This window comes from Tauraco erythrolophus, chromosome 3 (genome assembly GCF_009769465.1).
Source record: "Tauraco erythrolophus isolate bTauEry1 chromosome 3, bTauEry1.pri, whole genome shotgun sequence".
Lineage (NCBI taxonomy): Eukaryota > Metazoa > Chordata > Aves > Musophagiformes > Musophagidae > Tauraco > Tauraco erythrolophus.
Window position 1 is genome coordinate 33,264,714 of NC_141467.1, and position 24,285 is coordinate 33,288,998.

Below are 24,285 nucleotides of genomic sequence, written 5' to 3' on the forward strand. Positions count from 1 at the left end.
TCCCGCGGATCCGTCCTCCGGCGGCAGAGCTCCCTCAGCCTCTTTTCCCCTCTCCCGGCTGCCGGTTGGCAGTTCTTGGAATTACCGGCACCGGCTCCGAGGGGGAATTTTGCAACCTAAAAGATGTTTGTTGCTCAATGCAAAACGCCACCACTTGTGTTACCTCTGAAACAGACAATTTATTGGAGTGAACATACCCTTTTAACATATTATCTCTTTTTTTTCTTTGTCAAGATAAATTTGTGCAGTAGGTGTAAACTTAGTAGAAGTGCTGTTTGTGAATTATATGCTACCAAGGAAATCAGGAGGAAAAACTCTCGAAAAGTCTTTATAACTAATGTCGGCATGCCTTAAATTAAATCTGAATTAAAATTCCCCGTTTGTAAACTTTCGGATGTAAACTTTTTAAGTAGGTCTACGCTATAGTACGTGCTTTTTGGACATGGAATTAAATAACTCTCACAACGTTGATCCCTTAAAGTCGCAGCCAGGAGAAATTCTTCAGAAAGAAGAGCAAAGTCTGTCCGTGGAACTGAGAAAACTGAACTTTAAATCCTCGTTTCTGTTGTGTTTCTTTAAAAAAAAAAAAATAAGGAAAAAAAAGGGAAAAGTTTTATATTTAAATTTAAACTCTCGCAAGTCTCTTTTCAGTGTAGCTGACTCTTCAAGCTCTAGAAAGTCCTTCGCCCCTCGGCGGGCCTGTTAGGAACAAAACATTTTGCTTCCTGATTTGGGAAACGCCAGAAACTCTTTGTTTGAGTCATGGTGGGCCAAGTTTGAGAGCTGCCCCTTGAGCACGTTGGCGCCGTTCCCCACCGCGCGTCCCAAGGCGCCCGTTTCCAGAATGGCTCCTTTGGTGGTAGCCCAGGAAACTGTCGTGTTGCTCAGGGCTTGGTTCAAAGTACTGTGCCTGAACAGGGGGTCGTGAAACACCCCGTCCACCCAGTTCCTGAGGTTGGTGACCGGCGAATCCTGGTGCCTGTCGATCACACCGACCGAGGCGGAGACGGCGGCGGCGGCCGAGCCCCCCTGCCGCTTCAGCATGCAGGAGGGGTACTCGGCCTGGTTGAGGGAGGTGGCGGTGTGCGCCAGGGACCAAATCCTGGGCTTCGCCTCCAGCAGCTGCTGCCCCTGCTGGAAGCACATTTTGGACTCGCAGCCGCGCTGCCGGGCGCCGAGCAGGTCGGGGCCGCACTCCTCCGCCGCCGTCTTCAGGCAGCTCCGCGCCCGCTCAGCCGCCGCCGCCTCCTCCTCCTCCTCCCCGGCGGCAGCGGCGGCCGGCGGTGGCATCTTGGCGGGGGGCTCGGCGGCCCGCGGCGGGTGGCTGCCGCCCGGGTGCGGGTGCGGTTGCGGGAGCGGGTGCGGGAAGGGCCGCCTCAGCTCGCACTCCGAGCTCTCCGACTCGGCGGCGTCCAAGTCCTCCAGGTCGCTGAGCTCCAGCTCCTTCTCCTCCTTGCCCGTGGGCTCTGCGGGGTGGGGGCGGGGGGAAGAAGGGACAGCAAAAACAAGACACAGGGTCACTGGCGGCTCCGCGCTGCCCCGCCGCCGCCCCCACCAGCGAGGCCCGTGGCCGCCCCCACCAGCGATGCCCGCCCCGGGGGGCGAGCTGGCGGCCGAGCCCCCGCCGCCGAACCGCTAAGTGCTTGGTTTTAGCAGGGTACCCTCGGCTTTCCCGCTCTTCATCGCCTCTTCCTGCGAACCCTCCTCCTCCTCTTCCTCCTCTTCCTCGTAGGGTCGCTTCTCGTCCGAGCACTTGTTCCGCGGAGGCCAGGTCATCTTGTTCTCCTTCTTGAGGCGCCGGCGGGCGTTGGCGAACCAGGTGGAGACCTGGGTGAGGGTCATCTTGGTGATGATGGCCAGCATGATCTTCTCGCCCTTGGTCGGGTAGGGGTTCTTGCGGTGCTCCTGCAGCCAGGCCTTCAGCGTGCTGGTCGTCTCCCGGGTGGCGTTTTTCCTCCGCGTCCCGCCGTCCATTGTGCCGTACCTGCGAGCACAGGGGAGCACCCGCGGTGTGACACGGCGCCCTCGACCCCCGCGGACCTACAGCCGAAGCGGGATGCCAGGGCCCCGGCTCCGGCCGTTTGCATGAGGGATCCCTCCGGGGAGCGGGGGTGGCTGGACCAGGGAGAGGGGAGGTGGGCGAGGACAGATGGGTTTTCAGGGGGCGACCCGCCCCGAGAATTCAGGCCGAGGAAGAGGCAAGGATGAAGGGCTCGTTCATCCACCAGCAACAGACAGTGGGCAACGCAAATCCCCGCGGTGACGTGGCGGCGGGAAGAGGGGAGAAACCGCCTGCCTTTATTCGCGGTAAAGTCAATGTCGACGTTTCGGGCATCGGGGAAACCCTAGCAGCTCGCAAACGCATAGAAATCCCTCTTTCCTGTTGTTTGATCAGTCCCCCCCCCCCAAACAGAACACATCTGGGTGACCCCAGGGTGTAACCGTTAACAGAAACGTATTTCCTCTCACGCCTTTTATTAGTAATCTCTCCTACCCTTTTGTTCCTGAAATTGTGGAAACCGAACGCAGATGACACTGGGCTGCGACTGAATATTTAATGCACATCCTCCAGGAAAGGTCATCGGCGCCCAACGGGCCTCAGAGCTTGCAACGGTGCGTAAGTGCGTTTGCGCCGCTTTGAAACTAATAAACGTGCCAGAGATGCCCGGGCGCCTAAGTCTGACCCCGCGGAAGGAAAAATAATTACCGTCCCCGCGGAGAGGGACCGACCTCCTCCTCCTCCTCCTCGCCGCCCGTCCGGGGGGCAGAGGACCCCGCGCCGGTATGCCAACGGGAGGGGGATGTTTCGGTGGGGAAGGGGAGGCGGCATCGCGGGGGCCGGGAGGGAGACGCAGGGCGAGGAGGAGGCAGGTCCGCGCTTCGGCCCCGCGGCGGGGCGGGCGGGAAGGGGATGGCGAGTGGGGGGGATAGGGGGGTGGCGAGAGGATCCGCGGCGGGGGGGGGGCTGTGTGTGCGCTTACCTGTCGTACTGGTACTGGCTGAGGGTGTGATCGTAGGGGTAGTAGGCAGCCGCCGGGGCGATGCCCGCATGCGCAGACCCGCTCCCATCCTTCGCCTCCAAACTGTTCTGCAAGAGACACCGCGCCGCCGCCCTCAGCCCCCGCCGCCCCCCGGACAGCGCGGGCCCCCGCCCCGGCCCCACCGCCTGGTTCCCCGGGTCTCGGGGAGGGGGTGGTCAGGGGGGGCGCGACGGACCTTCCCGGAGGCCTCTTGGCCGCGGTGGCCAGCGAAATCAATAGAGACATTAACTCGCGCTGTAACGGTGCCAGGGGAAAAAAAAAAAAAAAAAGGAAAATGGGAAAGAAAAAAAAAAAAAGGCTGGCTGGGAAGAGCGCATCATTTTTTGCGACCCGGGGTCTGGGTCGCCTCAAACTACCCGCCCGGCCGGGCCCTCCGTGCTCGGCCGCCACCTCGTCAGGCGCGACTTTTAATTGCGTGACCGTGAGAACCGCGCCGGGCTTGAATATTTAATGACCGCGGGGTTGGACGCGCCGCGCGTCCGCGCCTGTCGCCAAAAGCAGGCGGGGCGGGGGAGAAAGAAGAAGAGGAGAAGAAGAAGAGGAGGCAGAAGAAACACCGCCGGGGGCTGCCCCTGCCGCAGAGGGGTCCCGCCGACCGGCCACGGCTCGCAGGGGCGCGGAGGGTGCGCGGGGCGTGCGGAGCGGAGCGGCGGGCGGGAGCATCCCGCGGGCGGCGGTGCCGCCGGGGCGGCTTACCAAGGAGTAGAAGGCGGGAGCCTCGGTGCCGTAGGTCACGTAGTTTCCGTAGCCCTGGGGCCCGGCGTAGGGGCTGCCGTAGACCCCCAGGGCGGCGGCGGAGTTGAGCTCGTGCCGGGCGGTGGCGAGGAGGCGGCTTTCGTACACCGGGCAGTAGACGGGGGTCTGCGCGGAGGCGGCCGCCCCCGTCTCGGCCAGCGTCCGGCCGCTGGACTCGCAGCAGGTCGTCAGGGAGTTGGTGCTCATCAGGAACTGGAGGGAAAGAGAGCGGCGCTGAGGGCGGGGGGGCGGCGGGGGAGGGAAACTTCCCAAAGTGTGACCAAGTTTTGTTTGGGTTTTTGTTGGTTTTTTTTTTTTTTATTTATTTATTCTGATCGCAAGTTTGGGGTGTCGCCCCCCCCCCCCTTTCCGTGTTTTACTTCAATGAGGGTAAAAACACTCTGGTGAAAGGCAGAGGTGCGAGTGTTTTGTCAATTTAAACAAAACCACAACATCAACAACCAAACGCCCCATGACTGTGGGCGCTTAATCCTCTGTAAGACGTTGCTCTAACCCTTTGCATTTAAAAAACTAACTTTTCTGGTGTGTTGTCACAAGACTGGGTTTACATCGGTTTTCTCCTCTTGCAGCACAATGCTTCCCGTCTGCGTTTATAAACCTTTTTTTCTAAATCACTCATGCATATTTATTTTGACTGCCGATTTGTAGCAGCCACGCATGCATCTGTTATTAACCTGCTGGTTTAGAATATCCCATTATGTTTCTACGGTCCGGACCTCAGCACTTTCGTGTTTAATTGGTAAACTGCGAATTTAATCGGGAAAGAGAAAAAAAGAGCTTGAGGGGGAGAGAGAGCGGGTGGGGGTTGGGGAGGATCTCTCTCTCTCGCCCCTTCTCACCTCCGTCATCTCTGTAATCCTCCCCCACGCATCGTTATCACCCCCAAACACCCCAAATCCCGCGTGTTCCTTCCCGTTTTAAAATACGTGCGCAAGATACAACTTGAGCATCTTGGAAAGACGCGGGGCGAGCAGCCCAATTCCCGCTCCCGCACGCCGGGAAGGATCGCTGCCGCTCTTAGCCCCGGACGGAAGTAATCAATAAGAACTGAAATTCAATCAATTAACGTCGGTAGGCAAAAAGTCTTACCTGGGGTGCAGAAGAGTAAGGGTAGCCAAACTGAGGATAGGACATGGTACAGAGGCTCCCAGTTATCTAGAAACAAGGCGAGACGTCTGATCTGCACGCTATTGCAGCCTGGCTCTGCTCTATTGTACCAATTGATTGGTAACCACAGGTCCCTAGATGCTTATAGGACGAAGCAGAAAACCACATTTAATTTATTTACATGAAATCTTAAACTTTTTTTTTAACCGAAGGAAAAGGAAAAAAATATGTATAGTGATTTTAGCACCTTCCCCTGTACAGCTCTGAATTAGAAAGAATTGTTATGTGTGGGCTCCAAGGCTGGCAAACGTGACGGCAGAAATATATACTTTGCACCACGGAAAAAATAAAAGGGGTGGGGGGGAAGTGATATAAATACATCTGTTCACAAGCACGTTGTTTTAAAAGAGCTGAGCCTCTGACGTCACGCAAAACCTATTCAAATTAACCTGCCTGTAAGTTTTAACATTAATTTGCGGGAACTTTTCCCCTAGCGTGGAAAACAGACTCTCCAGCATCCCTCTCAGTCTGCCTAACAGGAGAGAAAGTTTGGAAAGCTCTCCGGCAGCAGCTACGCCTGCTTGCAACATTTTTGTATATTTCTGCGGGGAAGGGAAGGAAGGAAATGAATGGTTTTAATCTGAAGGATCAGTGTTGTATCAGCTAAGATATTCCCCCCCACCACCCTCCTTCGTCACTGAAGGGCTGGTAAGCACTTTTAATTAGAAATTAATTAACGAGCAGCTGCTTCTTCCCACCCCACAGTAATAATCAGTCTCAATTACAAACAAGACATATGAAGGGACACACGACTGAGTCTTCATTTAAGATTTAATCAACAGTTAAAATTAGCGCTAACGCTGACAATAAAGCACATGACATGCAACCCTGCTTCTTCTTTTCGGCTTTTATTCCAGACGTGTGATTACAGGTAGAAAACCCTACGAGCGTATTGCGGGGAATGATTGAAAGGACGTGACTTTTCACGTTAAACCGACTTTGATCCCGTCGCAAACCTCCGCTGGAAAAGCCAACCTTTGGCGGGGCGGAGGGCCGGATCCAGCCCTCCTGTGCTCCGAGGTGCGCACGGCTGGGGAGGGAAGGGGTGTGTGTGTGTAAAACAGAGGGGGAATTCGGAAGGGGGGCTACAACCAAAATATGCCAAATGGGCCTGGGAAGGAGTCCCATCTCCATCATGCACTTTTCTCCAACCCGCCCCACCGCTGCCATCAGCCTCCCTGCCCTTTGGGGGCTGGTACCTACCCCCCCCCTCCCCCCAACCCAAACAGGCTGCTTCACCTTCGGAGGGGGCAGGCTCCGTGATACTGGCCGGCGGTAGTGGCCGTCGGGGGGGTGAGGAGGGGGAAGATGCTGGAGCTGCCACGGCAGCTCCAGCATCTTCCCCCTCCTCACCCCCCCGACGGCCACTACCGCCGGGGCAGACCGGGCAGGGAGCCTCTGGGATGGTGGAGGAAGCTGAGGAGTCAGCTCCGAGGCTGAAGCTCGGCTGCTGGGTGCAGTTGAACGCTGCTCCGTGATGTGCAGACTTGCTCAGAGAGATTCCTGGGTTCAGACATGTGAATAGCCCCAGGGTCACACTCTAATTAATGATGATGTTCTCTTCTTCTCCCCAGCTGGAAGACTGCCTCCCAGAAACGAATCTGCCCACACTGACAGCTCGATTGAGGGTGATTGATGACTATCTGGAGACCACAGTACACATAATATAATATCTGCTGCGTAATTGCTTTAATTTACAGATGAAAATACTAGTTCTCGGATTGAGTTAGACTACAACGAGCGGCGTTTTATGGCGCTTTAGAGTGTTTGCAAATAAAAGATATCAGATACAGCACATGCAAATTATCCTGACAGCTCAGTATCTGTAGCCGGGAGAAAGGCATAAAGAACGGGAACCAAATGACATTAATAATCGGTTTTGAATTCTGTATTGATTTTGAGGAGGGGGGGAAGAAAGTGCCTATTATTTCCTCACCTGAGACGCTAATACCTCCTTCTTCCTGGGAATATTAATAACTTAGCCATTGGGTTTCTGCTACAGAAGCGCTTCTTTATTCCTTCTGCTGCCCCGGTGCTGCCAGGATATAATGATACTTTTAGCTCCTATTTACAAGCAGCTTCCTTCTACGCGACGTGCTGACGGGCTATCGCATTGTTTGGGAAGAAAAGACACCCAGTGTGTACACAATGGTCTGCAGGCAGCGTTTGGTGCTGCTCGCTCTGCCTCCTGCGCTGATTGCGCTGGGGGATGTTTATTTAAGCCCTGGAGTATATAACTCACCGGTGCTAAGGAAGAAAACAGTTGCACTTATCTCAAGAGCGGGTCCGTGTAAAGCACTATAATTAGCTGGGGGAGCCAGAGAACTGCCTGGAGAAGTCCTCCCAGTTTTCCAGGCTACAGTTTGGGGAGATGTCCTGGTGTTGTGGGGTTTTTCTTTTTTTCTTCCCCTCTTTTGATAACACTGCAGATGTCAACTCCGCAGCGGCCCACAGAACACTATGGGTTTTGATATTTAGATGAGTCTATTAAACTTTAAAATACAAGGTGAAATTCAATATTTATAGTCCTTGTCTATTTATATATCACACTTGTCTTTCACTGCACCATGCAAATATTCCGGTGCCCATTTTTTCCCTGAACTTTCCTGTATTAATCATGATAATTATTTGTCATTTTTATTTGCAGCCTGCCTGCTCTATTACTTTACCCCCGGTCAGTTTTGTGCCAGTTCCAATCCGTATTCCCTAGAAAGCAGTCCTTAAAAAACAACAAACCAAAACCACACCAAAACCAAAAATCAACAACAAAAAACTTAATAACCTTAAACACTTAATAACCTTAAACGCTAAAAGCTGACATTACATCTTCCTCTAGCCTTCGTGTCTTGTTTCACTTACAATATCTACAAATAATGGCCCTTTGTTGACAAGAAACTCAACACAACTATATTTCATCTTGAATTTTTGGTGCCAGCGCACAAACATGCCATAAGCCCCACAATGATTTAAAATAACCTTTGTGGTTCTTGCACATAAACAACGTAACACTGTTCAAATCCAAGCAAAGACGCTTAATGCCGCGGGCTATATCCTTAAGCATTTGGAAAATGCAAGTCTTTGCTGTGCAATAAAAATTGATCCTTGTCAAAGCCCCTTTCCCGTACAAGGCAGCTAACAGCTCTCAAGAAAGACACACACACTGCTTTCCTCCAAAGTTTGAGCGAGCAAACCCATCGCGATCAAAGGCTGGAGAGTTCCCCTCTTGTCACAGACAGCCTGCACCTCCAGCCCAGCAGGTATTTTAGAGCCAAAGCCCAAGCAAGTCTCTCTCCGAGGGTTGTGTGTTTCTTCTCCGAGGACCTGGAGCCAACGTTCGTGCAAGTTTTATCATAAAGGCACGACACGAGAAGGAAACGCTGTGATGCTGGAACAGGCCACAGCAGGTAAACCAGAGAACCTCTTCAGGACTAAAACTTTGATGGACGTCTTCAGGGACAGGATCTAGAGGCAGTTAATGCAGCTATGCTTTTACTATCTGCGTTCTCATCACCTCCTCTTTTGGAGGGGTTAATGCCACTCCTGGAAATATTTCAGCGACGGAATTTGCTTATGGGCTAAACAGACTTTAGCGAGCTCTTCCAGTCGACTTTGCTTTGTTTTCAACGTTACAGATTTAAAGCAACCTTGACACCGCCTGACAAACGCTGTGAAGCTCTACACGTTGCCCATTTGGGATCTGACATGGAACTGAGGGCAGCCTACAACATTTTCAAGTAGATTAGCTCCCATAAAGTCGCAATCGACAGTAAACACGGTTGTGTGGTTGTTTGTGGTTTTTTTTTTTTTTTTTTTTCCTGAGCCTCTCTGAGGTGTAATTGCGTCTCCTGCACTCTGAATCGAGGGACAGCGAGCTGCCACTGCCGACCTGCACAAACCTGTGTCGTGCCTTGCGATCGGTAGAGCTACGATGACAAACATAACACTCGGATAAGAAGGCGCCGCTAATTAATTTACTCAGATTACAACTGCACGCAAAATCAGTCGTTCAAAGCTATCCATCTGAACGCTTTCATTTTGTGAGTCTTCCCTCCTCTTGGCAAACAGGCTAGATTAAAGCAGAAAGGCCTCACATGCTTGTTCTATTCTCTGTATTTATTAACTTTTCACACTGAACAGCTAGAGTCACACACGCACTCTCTCACACAGACAAAACTTTTCAGCCAGAGAAGCAAAACGCTGCGACCTGGGCAGCTGCTGTGCGGCCAGACGGACTCCGCAACATATCCACATCTGCCTGCTCGGTGCACAGCTCCCCAACTACACTTTCACCAGCAAAGCAAGGATTGTATAAGGTTTCTCTTTCCAGCTCCTGTACCCCCAGTGCCGCAGACTCGTAGGCATTCACACGCCACCGCCTTTGAGCTCCCTGGCAGCTGTCAGCTTGAACATACTTCCCTGCAAAGATAAAACTTTCCTGCTTGCAAGGTCATATTCTACGCCTTTTAAAGTTCGCCTGAAAATCCAGAAAGTTTGACTCGATACCTTACCTTAGCGCTCGCTGAATACCACATCCACACCCCCTTCCCAAGAAATAAGACATATGTGAAAATACATTTGCCCTCTGTCCTAGATAAAGATTGCACAAAGCCAAATGATTCATCACAGATAGTTTCTCTTCACTCCAGCAGTTCGTTTTCCGCTGCCTTGCTGCTAAAGCAGGCTCCAAAGGGGAGGAGGGGGCATAAACCCCACCGCTCCCCCCCCCCCCCCCCCCCCCCCGCTTCCGTAGAGAGAGACACACACACAGAGAGGCATCACCATCAAAACAAGAAGAAAATTTTTACCTGCGATCACGCCAGGCTTCGGCTAAAACCTCGTAGCGATGGCTGTGCCATGGCAGGGCTTGTCTCCTCTCGTCTGCGCTGGCTGACTTTGCAGGGAGCTACGGAGAACTAACGCAGACATTTCTCAGTGTGTAGTACCTGAGCGGAGCGGCACAGTGCCTTCGGTCCCCAGGCGCCACAATCACTTCACTAACCCCCTGTACCAGAGTGACGTTCAAGTGAATAGCTCCACTGATCACACTCTTTCCTACTGATTAACACTTTCCGACACGGCCAGGCACTCCACTTCCAACTTTTCCCGTTTTAAAACAGCAGCAGCCAGCGCCGCTTGCTCCCGCGGGTTATAAACGCCGTCTGGGGCGTGGGGGACACCATAATTAATAGCAGGTTAGTAAAATTAGTGCTGCCACTCCGATTGTTGTCCTTGTTGCCAACAATAATTGCATTGATTCTGGAAGGACACGAATGTCCTCCATTTAACCTAATGATCTGCGGGGTTGCACACGCTGTAAGGCAGCCGGAGCGTTGATTAACTGCGGGCACCTCCGAACTATCATTTATCTCCGCCAGTCGCGACTGAAAGGCGCTAAACTTACAGGCAACTCTCCCTGCCTCTCCCGCCGTCTTTGTTTCCCTCCCGTTTGAGGAGGTGGGCTGGGACGCCAGCGCTAGCCCTGCGCGCAAGAGACGGGCACCTGTACCTGTCCACCCACCGGCCTCAGCTCTATTCATAGCCCGGGGCAGCGCGGCGGAGCCGGCCGCCGCCGAGATACCGGGGGCTGCGCGGGCCAGCGCCCTCCCGCCGCGGGGACGGGGCGACGGCCGGGGCCAGGGGGGGCGGCGGCGCCCGGCTCTGGGGACCCGCTCCCGGGGGCGGCCCCGCCGTCGCCACCCGCCCTGGGCGCAGCCCGCCGGGGCTGCCCGGGCACCGGGGGCTTCCTCCGGGGGAGAAGGGGGGAGGGCAGCGGAGAGGGGGCCGGGAGCAGGCGGCAGCCGCAGGCAGGTCGGTGTAGGAGCGCTCGCTGCCGCTTATCCTTTCCGCCCTCCTGCGCCCGTCCGTCCGTCCCGCCCGGTCTCAGCTTCAGGCTGCCGCCGTCGGTCTCCTCCTGCGGAGAAGTTACTCGGGCCCGGGGGCTGGGCGAGCCCCTGGCCTTAAACATCTTTGGTGGTGTGCAGCCCCCCTCCACCCTCTCACCCCCGGGGCGCCGAGACCCGCTCCAGGCTCCTGCCCGCTGCCCCGGGGCCGCGCAGCGCCGGGGCAGCCCCGCGGGGGCCTACCGTATGCCAAGTTTTACGGCGGAGTCGGTACTTTCTTTCCTTAATTGTTTGTTCAGCAGGAAAAGGGACAAATCGGGATTGACAGAAGGGGGAGGAGGGATCGATATCGTTCCTGTTTAAAGGCGTAAGGCTGGGCAGACGTCTCAATAAGACAGAGGAGGAGAAAAAGAGAATATTATATCCTACCTAATTAAGCGAAGACAAAGAGGTGCGGGCAGAAAGGTTCAGGAGAGGTGGGGTGGCAATGGGAATTCTTAATCCGGTGTCTTCCCACCGTAACCACCAAGGCTGAACAATAACGTTAATAGGGAACATCTGTACATCGACAGATTTATTCTTGCCAGGGCTCTTTCATGCCTGTGTCATTTGCATGGACCCGTGCTCGTAATGTTCGACACACGCCGCACCTTGTAGTGCAGTGACAGGGTAAATCTGATGAATGTTGAAACTGGGAAATCCTCTTCTCTTTCCCCTTTCTCCCTCCCCGGGTTGTTGCTCTCGCAGCTTCCAAGGCGGGGAAACCACACGGAGAAGGAAAACGTGAGCCTTCTCCCCGTCTGCACTTGTAAACAGAAAGCCAATCATGCGGCGAGCCTTTGCATTTTAAAGCAGAGCAACAAACCCGCAGCGGCGGGGATGCCTGGGTTGCCCACCCAGGGCTGGCCTGCTTGCCGGGGAGACGAAGGTCTTCCCGTGGCTCGGGACAGGGGCGTCGCTCCGCTTCCCAACCGCCCCGTGGGACTCTTAACGACTTTCCCAAATCACTCGGGAGCGCAGGAGGCGTGTGCGCTGCCCCCGGCCCGGCCCTGCGGGTCTGGGCTTTCCCTACCTTCCCCCGGGGAGGCCCGTCCCGCCGGCGCTGCCCTTGGGCTCCTGCCCCGGGCTGCCTCCTAGCCCGGCTACTCGGCTGCAGGCAAGCCCAGCGCGAAGCGGGGCCGAGGCTCCCGGGGCAGCGCCGTGCCTGCGGGGGGAGCCGCAGCCCCGGGGGGGTGGACACCCCCTCGGCATCTCTCCACTGACCCCGTCCAGCCGCCCGCCCCCCCCGAGCCCGTGTTTTGCAGGGTGGGGTGACACCATCGTTCCCCCCGGAGGTGACATCTCCCCTCCGGCCCAAATGTGCTCCGGGGGACCGGGACGCCGTAGCACTCCCACGGCCCGCAGCCCGAGAGCAGGGAATGCCCCACGGCCCGGGTGCCCGGGGAGCTGCCACCCCCGACTTTCCCGACGGTAGAGCAACAGGGGGTGGAACTACTGTGGGGAAGGGCTGGGGGGCTGCTGGGTGCAGCTACCCCCCTCCCAAATTTGCTACGATGTTCAAGGGCAGGAGGCATAGTTCAAAAAAAAAAAACTTTTTCATATTAACAGCTACCACCAGGAACAGCACATTAATATGTGTCTTTTGTAATATAACGACCTCGGTTCCATGAGAACAACATTTTTTTTTTGTTATTCCAGTGAGGCTTAAAAGAAGTGAGCAGACTCTTGAGTCGGTCTTTTCCAATTTGCTCATGTCGACCTGCACACCTTGGAAATTGACACCCGTTGCCACTTTGACCCGGTGACTTTTCTGACAAAGACTGGCCTAGCTAGGCGGGAAAGCGATCCAACTGAGCGGAGCTAAAATCCCGGTAGATGTGCATGGAGGTCAACCATAATGATGTGATGGACACGACCATTGAGGGGACACTGGTCACCAATAAATCTGGGTAGGTGCTTGCAACAAGAGCAAAAGCTTTTGGGAAGCGCTCCCAAAAAATGATGGGCCAGAGCCTGTGGCTGGAAGGGCATTTGTAGATTTTGCTTGATGTCATTCATGATGTTGTTACAGATTCTCCTTCTCCCTTTCTTTTTTCAAATGACCAATAATGCTAAGGTTTCAACCATTTTCAATGTTTAAACTATTAAAAGGTGTCCTTTTCACTGTAGAAATGGTGTCGGTCCTGTCTATCCTGGCATTCTTTGGCATTCTTTCCCATTTGTGTAGCTAGATCAATGCCCTCTCTGCTGTGAAAAGGCCATCATTGCATGATACCAAGTGGTTAAAAACCTTAATTTTCCATGTCATTAGACAAACAGCACTGGTGATGGCACCGCATATTTCTGTTCAGAAAGGGAATATCATTTAATTGCCAGTGTCAGTTCCTGCAGCGTCGTGGCTATTCTTTGAAGACCTACTTTCTGAGAGATCAGATGGGAGAAAACACTAGTTTGATCTCTTACTTTTTTGGCCTTTATTTTCCTGTAGACGTTACTAAATCACACCTAGTCAAGGAATAATATACTTATGTTTGTCTCATAACTCATGCACACTATGGAGGTCCTAGAAACACATTAGCTTAATCATGAAATCTCTGAGATAATTTACGCAACTGGAATAATTTCACAGGAAAGCCAATATAATTCAGAACGTAGTAAATACATGGATAGAAATCAGATTTTCACTGAAACTATTTTTGTCCTCATCCGGTTTGTTTGGCAAGTTTTATGCTAGCCTCAGAGCAGCAAGGTTTATCTTCATGTGCAGGGATCCATACAGGTACGTTTCTTTTCCTTTTCTCACATTAAATTCATTATGTGATGTTCAAAAGACTGATACACGTTAGAAAACCTTTAGGCATTTCAGTGTAAAAGGGATGGTTTATTAAAAGGATAGGTTATTACTTTGAACAATGACTTCAGTGTGCACATTTAAATGTGAAATATTTATCTGGTACTGACCTGCATTGGTCAGAATCTGTACAACTCTACTTTTATTCACAAATGCCCGCCTAAGCTAATAAAACACATTTATTTTCAGATTCCGTGGGATGATCTGTGGATCTTTTGTACTCCACAAAGATATAGGCTCATAATTGTTTTTTCAATAATTTTCTAAGCAAGTGTTACCATCATTCCATCTGTGAGCCCACGATTCTGAGAAGATATTTATTCTGTGGTGGACAAAAATGTTGATGAGGTTAGAGAAATAGCTACGGCTGTCTTGCTGTACTCAATATGTGGATCACCGGAGAGAATTTTTTTCGTAGGTAAAGAGCATCATTTAAAATGCTTAAAAGCTTAGCCATTTCAACCCTCCTTGAAGACCTGGGAAAGGCAGAAGATACCCAGTGAGTCAGTGGCATCAACTTGTCCTTCCCGCACTGCAGCTTTGCCTGAGTGGGGATGGCAGCCTGAGCCTGCAGGTCTTGCTCAGGTGAGTGATCCTACTGAGATGGTGGAGCTCCAGGGAAGCGACACAGGAATAAGCTGTGTTATACATGTAAAGAGACGCGGACTGTGGGTCTAATCCCACCGATCTTCCTGTGAGTGAGCAGCTCCGTAAAATGCTGCTTGTGAATGATCACTTCTTGCACAAAAGGAATTGTAGAAGAGAACTGTGTGTGCCTCAGAAAACAAAGATGCAATTAAAGCAACGTTTTGTAGTTTTCAGTTAGGGTTATCTTTCAATGCAGGATGAACCATCATTTTTTCCTGCTAATTATTTTCATTAGCTGTTTTAACTCTTCCTGAGAGCTCTTAATAATTGCTTCAGAGCAGAATGTGTAGAACTGAAAATTATTTATGGCACTGATTAGAACTACAGAATACTAATATGGGTAGTCAGGAATAATTTACCATAGCAGGAAAAGCCTTATTTAATTGTTTAATATAGAAGTTTAATTGTGCTTGCATATAATTATCATGTAAATATCACTGTGATCACTTTAAGAGGTTATTTCTAAGTGTGCCAAAATTCTGAAGCAATCTGAAAAGAATTAATTTTTTTCTTGCCTCCCTTCACAAGTCTCTCAAGTGCACTATATGCTTTAACTTAAACCAAAATATAGCCAAAGGCAGACAGGAGTTCCAACAGTGACCAGTGTAATACTCACTGCTTTTAATTACTGTAACAATAAATCACACAGGAATGTCCTCCAGGAACTAAATGATTTTCTAAAAACATTTAAGAATATTTTTGAAATTCAATTAATTGAAGGCACCAGATAAAAGGTACACATTCTTAATGGCTATAAAATAACCCTAAGGGATGTAACTGAGCTCTAGCTTAACTTCAAAGTGTGACAGAAATACTTACTGTATTACTTTAAAAGTATTCAGATCAATGAATCAGTTAAAATTACTTATACATTTACCAACCTTTTCATTTTCTTTCTGAATATGATAGAAAGAATTGCTCTCATTTCCCAGGATACAAAAAGCAGTTGAGACCTGTAAAAGAAATTGTAATTAAAGCCAGCCTTCAGTCAAAATTGGTATTATGAATTTTTGGTTGACACAAGATAAAGGGGCCAGCGAAACATAAAAGTGGCTTGATAAAACATACATTTAGACATTTTATACTGAAATTTAACTGGTCTGTGGAGATATTTCAGGTTCTGGGATTAAATCTGTCCTTGTTAAAGCCAGTAAGCATTTTGAATTGAATTCAATAAAACCTGAACGTCATCCTACAATCTCTATTGTGCACAACTGTGGACCTGACCAGCTATCTGATTGTGGGCCAAATCGCTTCTCTTTTTTATTTTGTTTTATTTTTTTCTCTTTTTGGGCTAGTCATGCTAACTTAAACACTCACATGGCTTTGCAAGGTGCTGAACATCTCAAACAGTCACAGTATGACTTCAGCTTTCTTGAGTAGTAGTCTGAGGTAATATGCCAGCTAACGCTCAGTACGATCTGACCCTATGAATAAATACCTCGGTGTTTGGCCTGTAGTTTATGAGCAATGGAGATTGTTTTAAGATCGAAGTGTTTAAACCATCACAATTTTCTGATTTGCAAGGTGATTTTATAACGCACCATGACTCAATAGCAGGAAAGTGTTAAGAAATCTGTAGAAGCAGAACTGTCACTACCAGTCAAATTTTTTTAGCAGAGGTGCTCTGTTCTGAGCAGCTCTTCTTTCCCCCCTGCAATCTCAATCTCTAGCCATGCTCCTAATTGTACCCAGGCCACGAAAGCAGATCATAGACCCACAGTCATCATACTATGGAGATAAAGGTTAACTTCAATCCTTTGCAAAAAGGCTGCTTATTATAATTATTCGCTGATGAGAAATAACTAAACTGCATATATATTATTCCTCAGTGCAGAAAGTTTAGAAGCAGTTGTACCAGAATTATGCACACATGTACATTCATGCGCATCCGTGTCTGCACACTTGTATGTACACACACACACAGAGGGCAAGAATGCAGAGAAGTGTCTGTTCTGTATGAAGGGACTGTATTCAAAAAATAGACTGAAAATACTCTATAGAAGACTAATTATGATATTTTCTAATGGCTACCTACTTTCATTACACACTGATCATTTTCTCAGTAGCATGTTAACATTTTCTCTATGTTTAAAATATGTTAAACTGAGTAAAGTATGACAATAATGCTGCAGAGATAAATGCATCTTTATCCCTCTGTTTCCTTTCCTTGGTCGTTCAAAATCCTAAACACCAGAAGAATCTTTGAGTATTTAACATTGATGCTATGTCACAAAACTGTAACAATTATTTTATAGTGCCATGCAGTAATTCTGCACCCTGTAGGTGTGACACGTTGGGGGACACACACTGTGCAATGGAAAGATCCACAGTAGATTGCAGTTGTGAAAACACAGTTGCTGACAATGCATCTATTCTATAATAGTTATTTTTAAGCTGCATGTAATAAATACAAGACAAGTCTAAAAACACCAGTAGGACTCAGATTTTGTCAAAGAATTCTATTTGGCAATAGTCTAACCATGACACTCTTTTAATCAGGGACTATGGACTGTAGAAGACAGTTTGAATATTATGGGCAAATACCCATAATATTCACAAGAGACTCACATCTACCAAATTAGCACCTATGACCTGCAGCTAGATTCAAATCAATTCTGTATAAAAAAGCCTGAACTTTCTATTAAATGTTTGTTCCACCAATTACTCCAACCCACTGTTCACAAGCATTTAAAAGCTTTTCTTTTCTGAGGACTATGCAGTTAAAAGATCTTTTTCAAGAATAGTTACGTTGTTTATCTCAGAAGGGCTGTTCATCTCATAAAGGAACACATGGATTTATGAGTGTATAATATCTCCATAAATTCTAGAAACTATAGGATATTCCTTCATTTCTCTCTCTCCACCCTCCTTTTTTTTTTAAATCAATAAATATTTGAATGAAGAAAGTATCTTTTTTTTTTTTCTTTAACCTGTGGTGAAATGGTTGAACTGCAGTAATATAGAAGACCTGAAGTGAAAAACAAGCCAGAATATTGGCTTCAGATTAAAGCTGGGTAAACCCAGGATAACTTGTCTAGAAAGAATCATTTCATTGAAAATACATGTCAGGCAAGGTTAAATATGATTAACAAAGGGGAAAAGTACCTTCTTATGCCTAGTTTTTACGTTTGCAAAAAGTCAATGCGGTCAAGATATGAAACGTAGTCATATTTGTCTTAAGGTGCTATGTTTCATCTGCATTGTGTTTTCCAGTTAACACTCCTCCTCTCCCAAGCATCTGAGTTCATAGCAGGTAGAGCTACCAGTCCTAAGGACATAGACAGTGGGAGCTGAGGGATTTCTGCAAAAATCCTCATTAATATTGAAGGAAGAGCTCTCCTTGGGAGGATGACTCTATTTCTTGCCTTTGCCCACATCCAGAGACAACCGTGGGAGGTGAAAGAGAAAGAGTAGATACCTACAGCTGCACGTGTCCACAGAGAGCGTGTCCTGTTTGACATTTCCAGCCTCGCACAAGGCTCCCAGCCATGCTCTGTTCCCCTGCCAGCCTATTTTTCAGGTGGAAGTGAAGCAGAATAGGACAAGAGCTGCTTATCCAGGAACTGAGAAAATGTCAGTAGCGTACTTGAACCCAGAGCGCTTGGGGATGCGGCAGGGCCGGCGGTGACATCGTTGGAGCTGGTGACCGTGGCTAGCTGTCTGCCACCTAGAGGAAATTTCAGCTGCGATGATGTGGTGGAGCCAAAGGTCGACGGCAGCCCTGGCACCGCAGCCGTTTCCAGAAGGCACTTCAGCTCTCACCTGAGCTGCAGAAGGACGTCTGTTGTGAGTTTGGCCGGGTGGTCATGCGAGCTGCTGGCTGTCCCTGGTCAGCCCAAGGAAGAAGTCTGAGTGGGACAAGTGTGAGAAAACTCATTCCTTTCCAGCATTACCAAAATGCAGGCAACCTTTGGACTTGTCCAGACTTGGTAGCAGGAGCTCAGCCGGACCCTTGCTTTTTTTGCCCACTGTCACCTCTAGCTTTAATCAATAATTAAAACCTGAGCTGCTGAATCTAGTTTGTGTTTCCTTGTGGGACTGTTGGCTTGCAGTTTTTCATCAGGTTTTCTTACCAAAAAGCAGTTAGCCACTTTACACTAATGTGTAAAGAAAGATCTCCTAAGCCTGTCAGCTCCTGGGCCACAGACAGTGCTTTCTAGTCTCGCTGAGCACTGGGGAGGAGGACTTGCTGGAAGTGGCAATCCCTGCTGACTGCTCTTTCGTGAAACCTAAAGATTTGAGACAGAAAGCACCATGGAGTGAAACCTGAGATGATCTGAAAAGGAAAAAGCCATCGGCAGATGTAGAAGACTCCATAAATGTAAGTAAGGCTTACGAATCTGAATTTTTCCTATATAAAATGTTTTACGTGAATTGCACCGCTGGGAAAAGGCAGATGGGGGTACCGCAATCTCTCCTGAAAGCAGAGAGGGTCGCAGGAAGACTGTGAGGGCAGCTTGTTTCTCTGATCTGTGTTATGCTGGCCCTTGTGTTGTGTGACTCTAAACAGCTTTTTTTGGGCCAATTTGTGAGTCATGTGACTGTAATGGTTGACCTTTGTGTGAGAAAAGGGAAAAAACCTAAGGCTTTTTTTTTTTTCCTACTTAAAGCAGTATACTTAGTTTAAAGATACCTAGCTTAATCTGTGTTTCAGTAACCACTGGTGAATTTATAAGGTTCTCTAACTTGTATTTTTCTTCCTGGAATTACAAAGCGCTGTGGCTTGCTAGCTAAACAATCCCCAGCATTGCTCACCTGCAGTTTAGTGAACTTAAAATCACTCAGACCAGCTTTGCGAAGGCACTTCAGGATTACCAAAAGAGACAGGCAGGGGGTACCTTGATGAATTTATAAAAATATAGTCATTAAAACTGCAGTTCAGGGGCCTGGTACCAACTCCCTCTTCATTTTATTCCTTTCTTTCACAGAGTCATATGAGTTTACTCTTGTCTTGCCTTGGTTGTGTTAAAAAATACACATGAACCTCACTGAGAAATAGGACAATGATAAAAACTTTTTCTATTTTGAATGCCACCTTTCCTTTTGGTAGTTTTGTTTTTCTTGTGCAAGTGCGTGTGCCAAGGTAAATTTGTTCAATAGTAGAAATTACAATTGAAAATTTTATGGATAGAACTAGGAAAAATAAAGTCAATTGTAACAATGCAAATAAAGAATGAATCTTGTGTTACATATGAATCATGCAATTAGTGAATTCCACTAAGGAGAGTAATTGTTCATTACTTCAGATCTGGAAGCTATTTTGAAATGCTCTGGAAAGGTGAATGAGAAGAACATTGTTTATCTTCAAAATCAAGTTCAAAGAACTTGCCTTCAAGCAAATGACAGCATTCCCAAGTAGCGATCACACTACAGACTAAACGCTAAGGGGAACTAAACTCAAAGCTGCCTAATATAGAAGCTTGGCTGAAATAAAACTTGGAAGGAGTTTCCCAGAAGATTATTAAAAAAAGGGTATGGTGAAAAACAGCAAGATGAACGACGGCCTAGGACATTCGCACCAAACACTTCTCTCTCCCACTTTTATATGTGCATCACAGAACCATATCCCAGTGCAGCTGAATCCTTTCAAGGGTCCTGTGTAAGCCTAATATTTTTCTTTCATTTGGAAGGAAAATTTATGCTAGTACTATAAAAATCTGTGTAAGCGGTACAGGTTCTGTGTATATAACAGATTTGATTTTCTTTCCTCCACTGGGTTTAACTTCACAAATAGTGTTTGCAATAGATGAAATGAGTAAAACGATGTGGTAAAACTGCCTGTCCCAAAACATTTTAAACACATAAATAGCAGTCCAGCTTTTATACCTAAGTAATTAGAAACTCAATTTAGCAGGATTCCAGAAAAGCAGGGTAATTCTACAGGAAAATAAAATGCCCAGAATCTTTCCCCTCGCTTTATCTGCCCCCAAGATTTGTAAAGACATAAACCATCGTGTCTTAGGACATAAACCAATTGATGAACTTGAGCTGCTTTAAGAAAGTCTTTCTCTGCAGCCAATGGTACTGGTCAGTATTAGAAATAGGATACTTAATGGATAGACTGTAGTTCTATTTCAGAATAGCCATTCCCATATTTATTCCATATTCATCTTTCCTCTCTCCTATCTTGACTGCCAAGATTATTAAGGATATTTACCCCAGCACACCGCTCATGGCCTTATTTTTAAAACTTTCATTGAAGACACATTTATTTGGACTTCTGCTAACCAGTTTAGAGGAAATGGTCCTTCTGGCAGCAGTATCTCCTTGTGAATCTGTCAGTGTTAATTCTTTCTTTAGCTATGGAGCCAAACCAGGAGTCAAAATACATATTTGGGAACCTAAGTAAGTTTTTCAGAGTTTCTGAGCATCATCATCTTCCACTCCAGTCAGTAATAGCTGATGTTCAGCATCTTTGACTAGGTCACTTTTTGGAGAAAGCTCTTAACTCTTTTATGTATCAAGGAAGACAACACATTTCCTTTTGCCAATGTTTATAGACAGGGATGCATAAAGTCACGTTTAGGAAGGAAAATTCATTTAGTGATTTAACAGTAAGAATTGGTCTGATCTTGTGACTGAGACAGTAGATTTAGAAGCAAAAATCTCTTGCAATGTGTTGTCTGATGCATTTAAGCTAGAGCAATTTGTGATGAAAAATTCTGCTCTAAAGGAGCAGGATAGAAACCTGAACTCAGGTCTTCTGTGAGTCAGATTGAACATGTGTCAATGATGTCCCTCAGTCAAAACACTTGAATTTCAATTCCAAAATGCAAATTCTGACAGAATTTCCTTTTTTGTTTTGAACATGTCAGAAACCTTTAGAGTAGAGGTAGAACAGAACTGGTCCCTTCAAGGAACTTTTCACTTAAATCCACCTATGCGCAGCTTGATTTTCAACAGTTATGATGAGCACACAAGCACTCTGTAAACATCTGCGGGTCCGGAACAAGGACAGAAGAAAAGCAGAGTGGAGAGGTGTGTGGCAGAAATCTAGACATAAAAGAGAGATTTCATGCAAATATATGTACATATGCATACATATATATATATATATATGAAAGACTGTGGTCCCTCTGTTTGAAAAGATCGATCTATAAGTTTTAGAATGTAACTGATTCAAAACCAATTTAAACAAATAATTTTTTTACTGAAATTCTCAGGAAACTATAATCTTTCCCTGAAGATATAATCTGCCCTAAACTGGAATAAAAAAAGCAAACTTGGTTTGCAGTTACTAAAAACTGATATTGTTTGCTGAAAATACTTCAAAACTTGGAAATACCTAGTAAGTAGCCAGAATTTTAAAAAAATAATCAAAACTTGTTTTGTGCTTTTAAGCACCTAATGACAATTTACTGGTAGCAACTGGGAGTGGGAACAAATGAGAGTAGGTTAATGATATGCACCTAACTAGAAAACCAAAAAATAGAAATTGAATTCTTGTCTATTCCAACACTTGGTGATTCTACAGCTAAATCTTCTAAATCTTTGTTGTTAATCTGAATCCAATACTTTAGACAGAGATCTGTTTGCCCACTTCGGAGATAAGGGAGAACTCCTAGAAGGGAGGTTAAGAAAATCTCTTGAATGCTTACTGCAATTTAGGGGGTTACTGTTTGATTTATATTTTTATTTTCTCAAATAAGTCATCGTAGCATAGAATATATCTATATTAATGTGGCAAATAGACCAGGTAAAAGACACTTCTGAATGCTTTCACTCGCACTCATGTTGTTCAACCCAGGATTTGTATAAACAGAGTAGAAGCTTACTCTCAACTGCTGACCCAGGCATTGTTATGGGCGATTTGTTGTGTAGTCTATAACCGTTAGACCTTAATTTCTCTAAACACAGATATAGCGTTCTACACTCCAATTCCTTCAGCTAGAGAAATTCTGACTTCCAGGACTATCTGTTGCTTTAATTTTCTTCTTGCATACTCTGATATGTTCTAAGTTTATGTATTACACTACAGCGTATGTAATTTTCACAATACTATTTTATGTTTTGCAAGTTTATTAATAGCTGTGTTAAACTACTTTTGCAAAAAAACAAGATAGTACTTATTGCAAGAGAAAAGAAAAGCCTTTAGTAGCTTTAAATTCATCTAAATGTGAATAATTGCTCTTTGGAAGTTCTCATTAACAATACCTAATACCAGATTGCATCTATATTTACAGCATTTCAACACCAAGAATAATTAACTCTTAAGAATCTAGCTGAGGACTGGGTCAGACACGTGGTTCTGTGTCTGGAATATTCCACTGGAATATGGCTTACTATCTTGCCTAGAGTTGCTACCACCAAAAGCAGAAAGCTGTTCTATGAGACTTTGATAAGCTATCCACGGATTTTTTGGTACTAATTCTCTGCTCTTTGGGTTTCATAAACAGTTCCGAAACATGCCCTTTTCATTTTAATGGGAAAAATACGTTCCACCTTGCACAGTTGGAGTGTTTTGTCAGCGTGGATTGTCTCCTCTGACAATCAGACCAGACTTTGCCATCAAGACTTCCCTTTCATGAGGGTCTGTAGATTCTTCACAATCCTAAAGAAACATCAAACTAACTTTCTCTTGTTTACCACCCCTTTCCCACTCAGGCTGTAGCTGTCCTTTCTTTGGAAGGCTCAGTCATAATTTCTAGATTCTTACTGTCATTTGAAAAGACTACTCTTGAAACTGTTTCCTAGCATTTGGGCCTCCTGGATGAGCATGTGTTATGGTCCCTTCTCATCTTTGACTGTCAAGAAGCAGATTTTGAGATATTGGCATTTTCAGACAAACGAGACACTGTAGTTATCAACTTGGAAGCACAGAGGTGATGCCTCTGCCTTGACTGGTTTACTTTGCATCATAATGTACAAAAGTATCAATGCACCAGCAACCTCTCAATAACAAAGGATGATGTTTCCCTTCTCTGTGAAAAGTTCCAGTACTTACTCAAATAACATGTATTTCCTTAGCCTGAAGGAGTCAGGATTAGATTGGATTCAGAGTGCACTCTTCTTTTCAATGGAGGATCCTTCCTTCTAGGTTATGAAACAGCTGGGAGAAATGCATTTAGAGATTACCCTTGATCCACTTTCTCTGGGAACAGTTCTGGACCTCAAGATTTATTTCTTCATGATTGCTTGACAATATTTTGGGGGAATTTGTTTTCTCTCTCAAGGAGACTTCCTGTGAAGCTTTTTAAGAGGTAGCTGCTAAAATATGTACAAACATCCACATTCTATTTGAGGAATACGGCTTTATACTCAAGCAAACGTTTAGAATACTACAGATAATTCATTTTCTAATTACATAAGGAGGATATTTGCTTTCTATATGACTACATTGCTGCTCACTGCTATATTAGCTTAATGTGAAGGATTTGATTTAATTTATTTATTTATTTTGATGTCTGTTTTAGGCCAGGAGAAAGGCATGACTTGTGTTTTTTCAAGATAAGAAAGACAAGAGAAATTTTGAAAAAGGAGGTAATTGCTAATCATCTTGCAGTTGTCATTACCTCCTGTTTCCTGCTGTACATCCTTTCCTGCCTCCTTTGCTTCCTTGGACTAGATAGTTGAGCTTGGACATTCTGGTTTGAAGCAGGTGGTTGTAAACTTGTTCTGGATAGACCTGAGTACCTCAGAGTCATTTGTACTCCCTGTCCCCAGACCATGGAACTGTTATTTAACTAATGTGAGGAATAAGCAGAGGTTGTTTACAGATCGGCTTTGGAAAGGAGGAGGAGGAGATGATTATGGTAGACTGAATTAGTAGTAAATAATTCTTTCCATAGAAAAGTAGTTCTGTGATTCTGTGAAAAGAACTTACAGTCATCTCGGTGAGTTACTAATTTGTTTACCTTCAAGTAAAATCATGTCTCTAGAGCCAGCCAATTTTTATACTGAGGTGTAAAAGAGCTGTCCTATGTGGCAACGTGATGGATAACTTCATTATACAACTTAAGAAGCTCTTCTTCCCTTTCTT

At 46.9% G+C, this 24,285-nt stretch overlaps 1 protein-coding gene across 2 annotated transcripts; it reads right to left on the reverse strand.

Moving 5' to 3' along the window:
- Positions 1–702: 702 nt before the first annotated feature.
- Positions 703–4,931, reverse strand: IRX4 (iroquois homeobox 4). 2 transcript variants are annotated; one of them, XM_086609132.1, is made up of 6 exons: positions 4,887–4,931; positions 3,738–3,989; positions 2,982–3,088; positions 1,662–1,984; positions 1,364–1,466; positions 703–1,324 (listed from the first exon to the last, which is right to left on the reverse strand). In XM_086609132.1, the coding sequence occupies exons 1-6, from the start codon at positions 4,929–4,931 to the stop codon at positions 703–705; spliced, it is 1,452 nt and encodes a 483-aa protein (XP_086465258.1). The 2 variants fall into 2 exon arrangements, with proteins under 2 accessions (XP_086465258.1, XP_086465257.1); XM_086609131.1 differs by having other exon boundaries at positions 703–1,466.
- Positions 4,932–24,285: the final 19,354 nt, after the last annotated feature.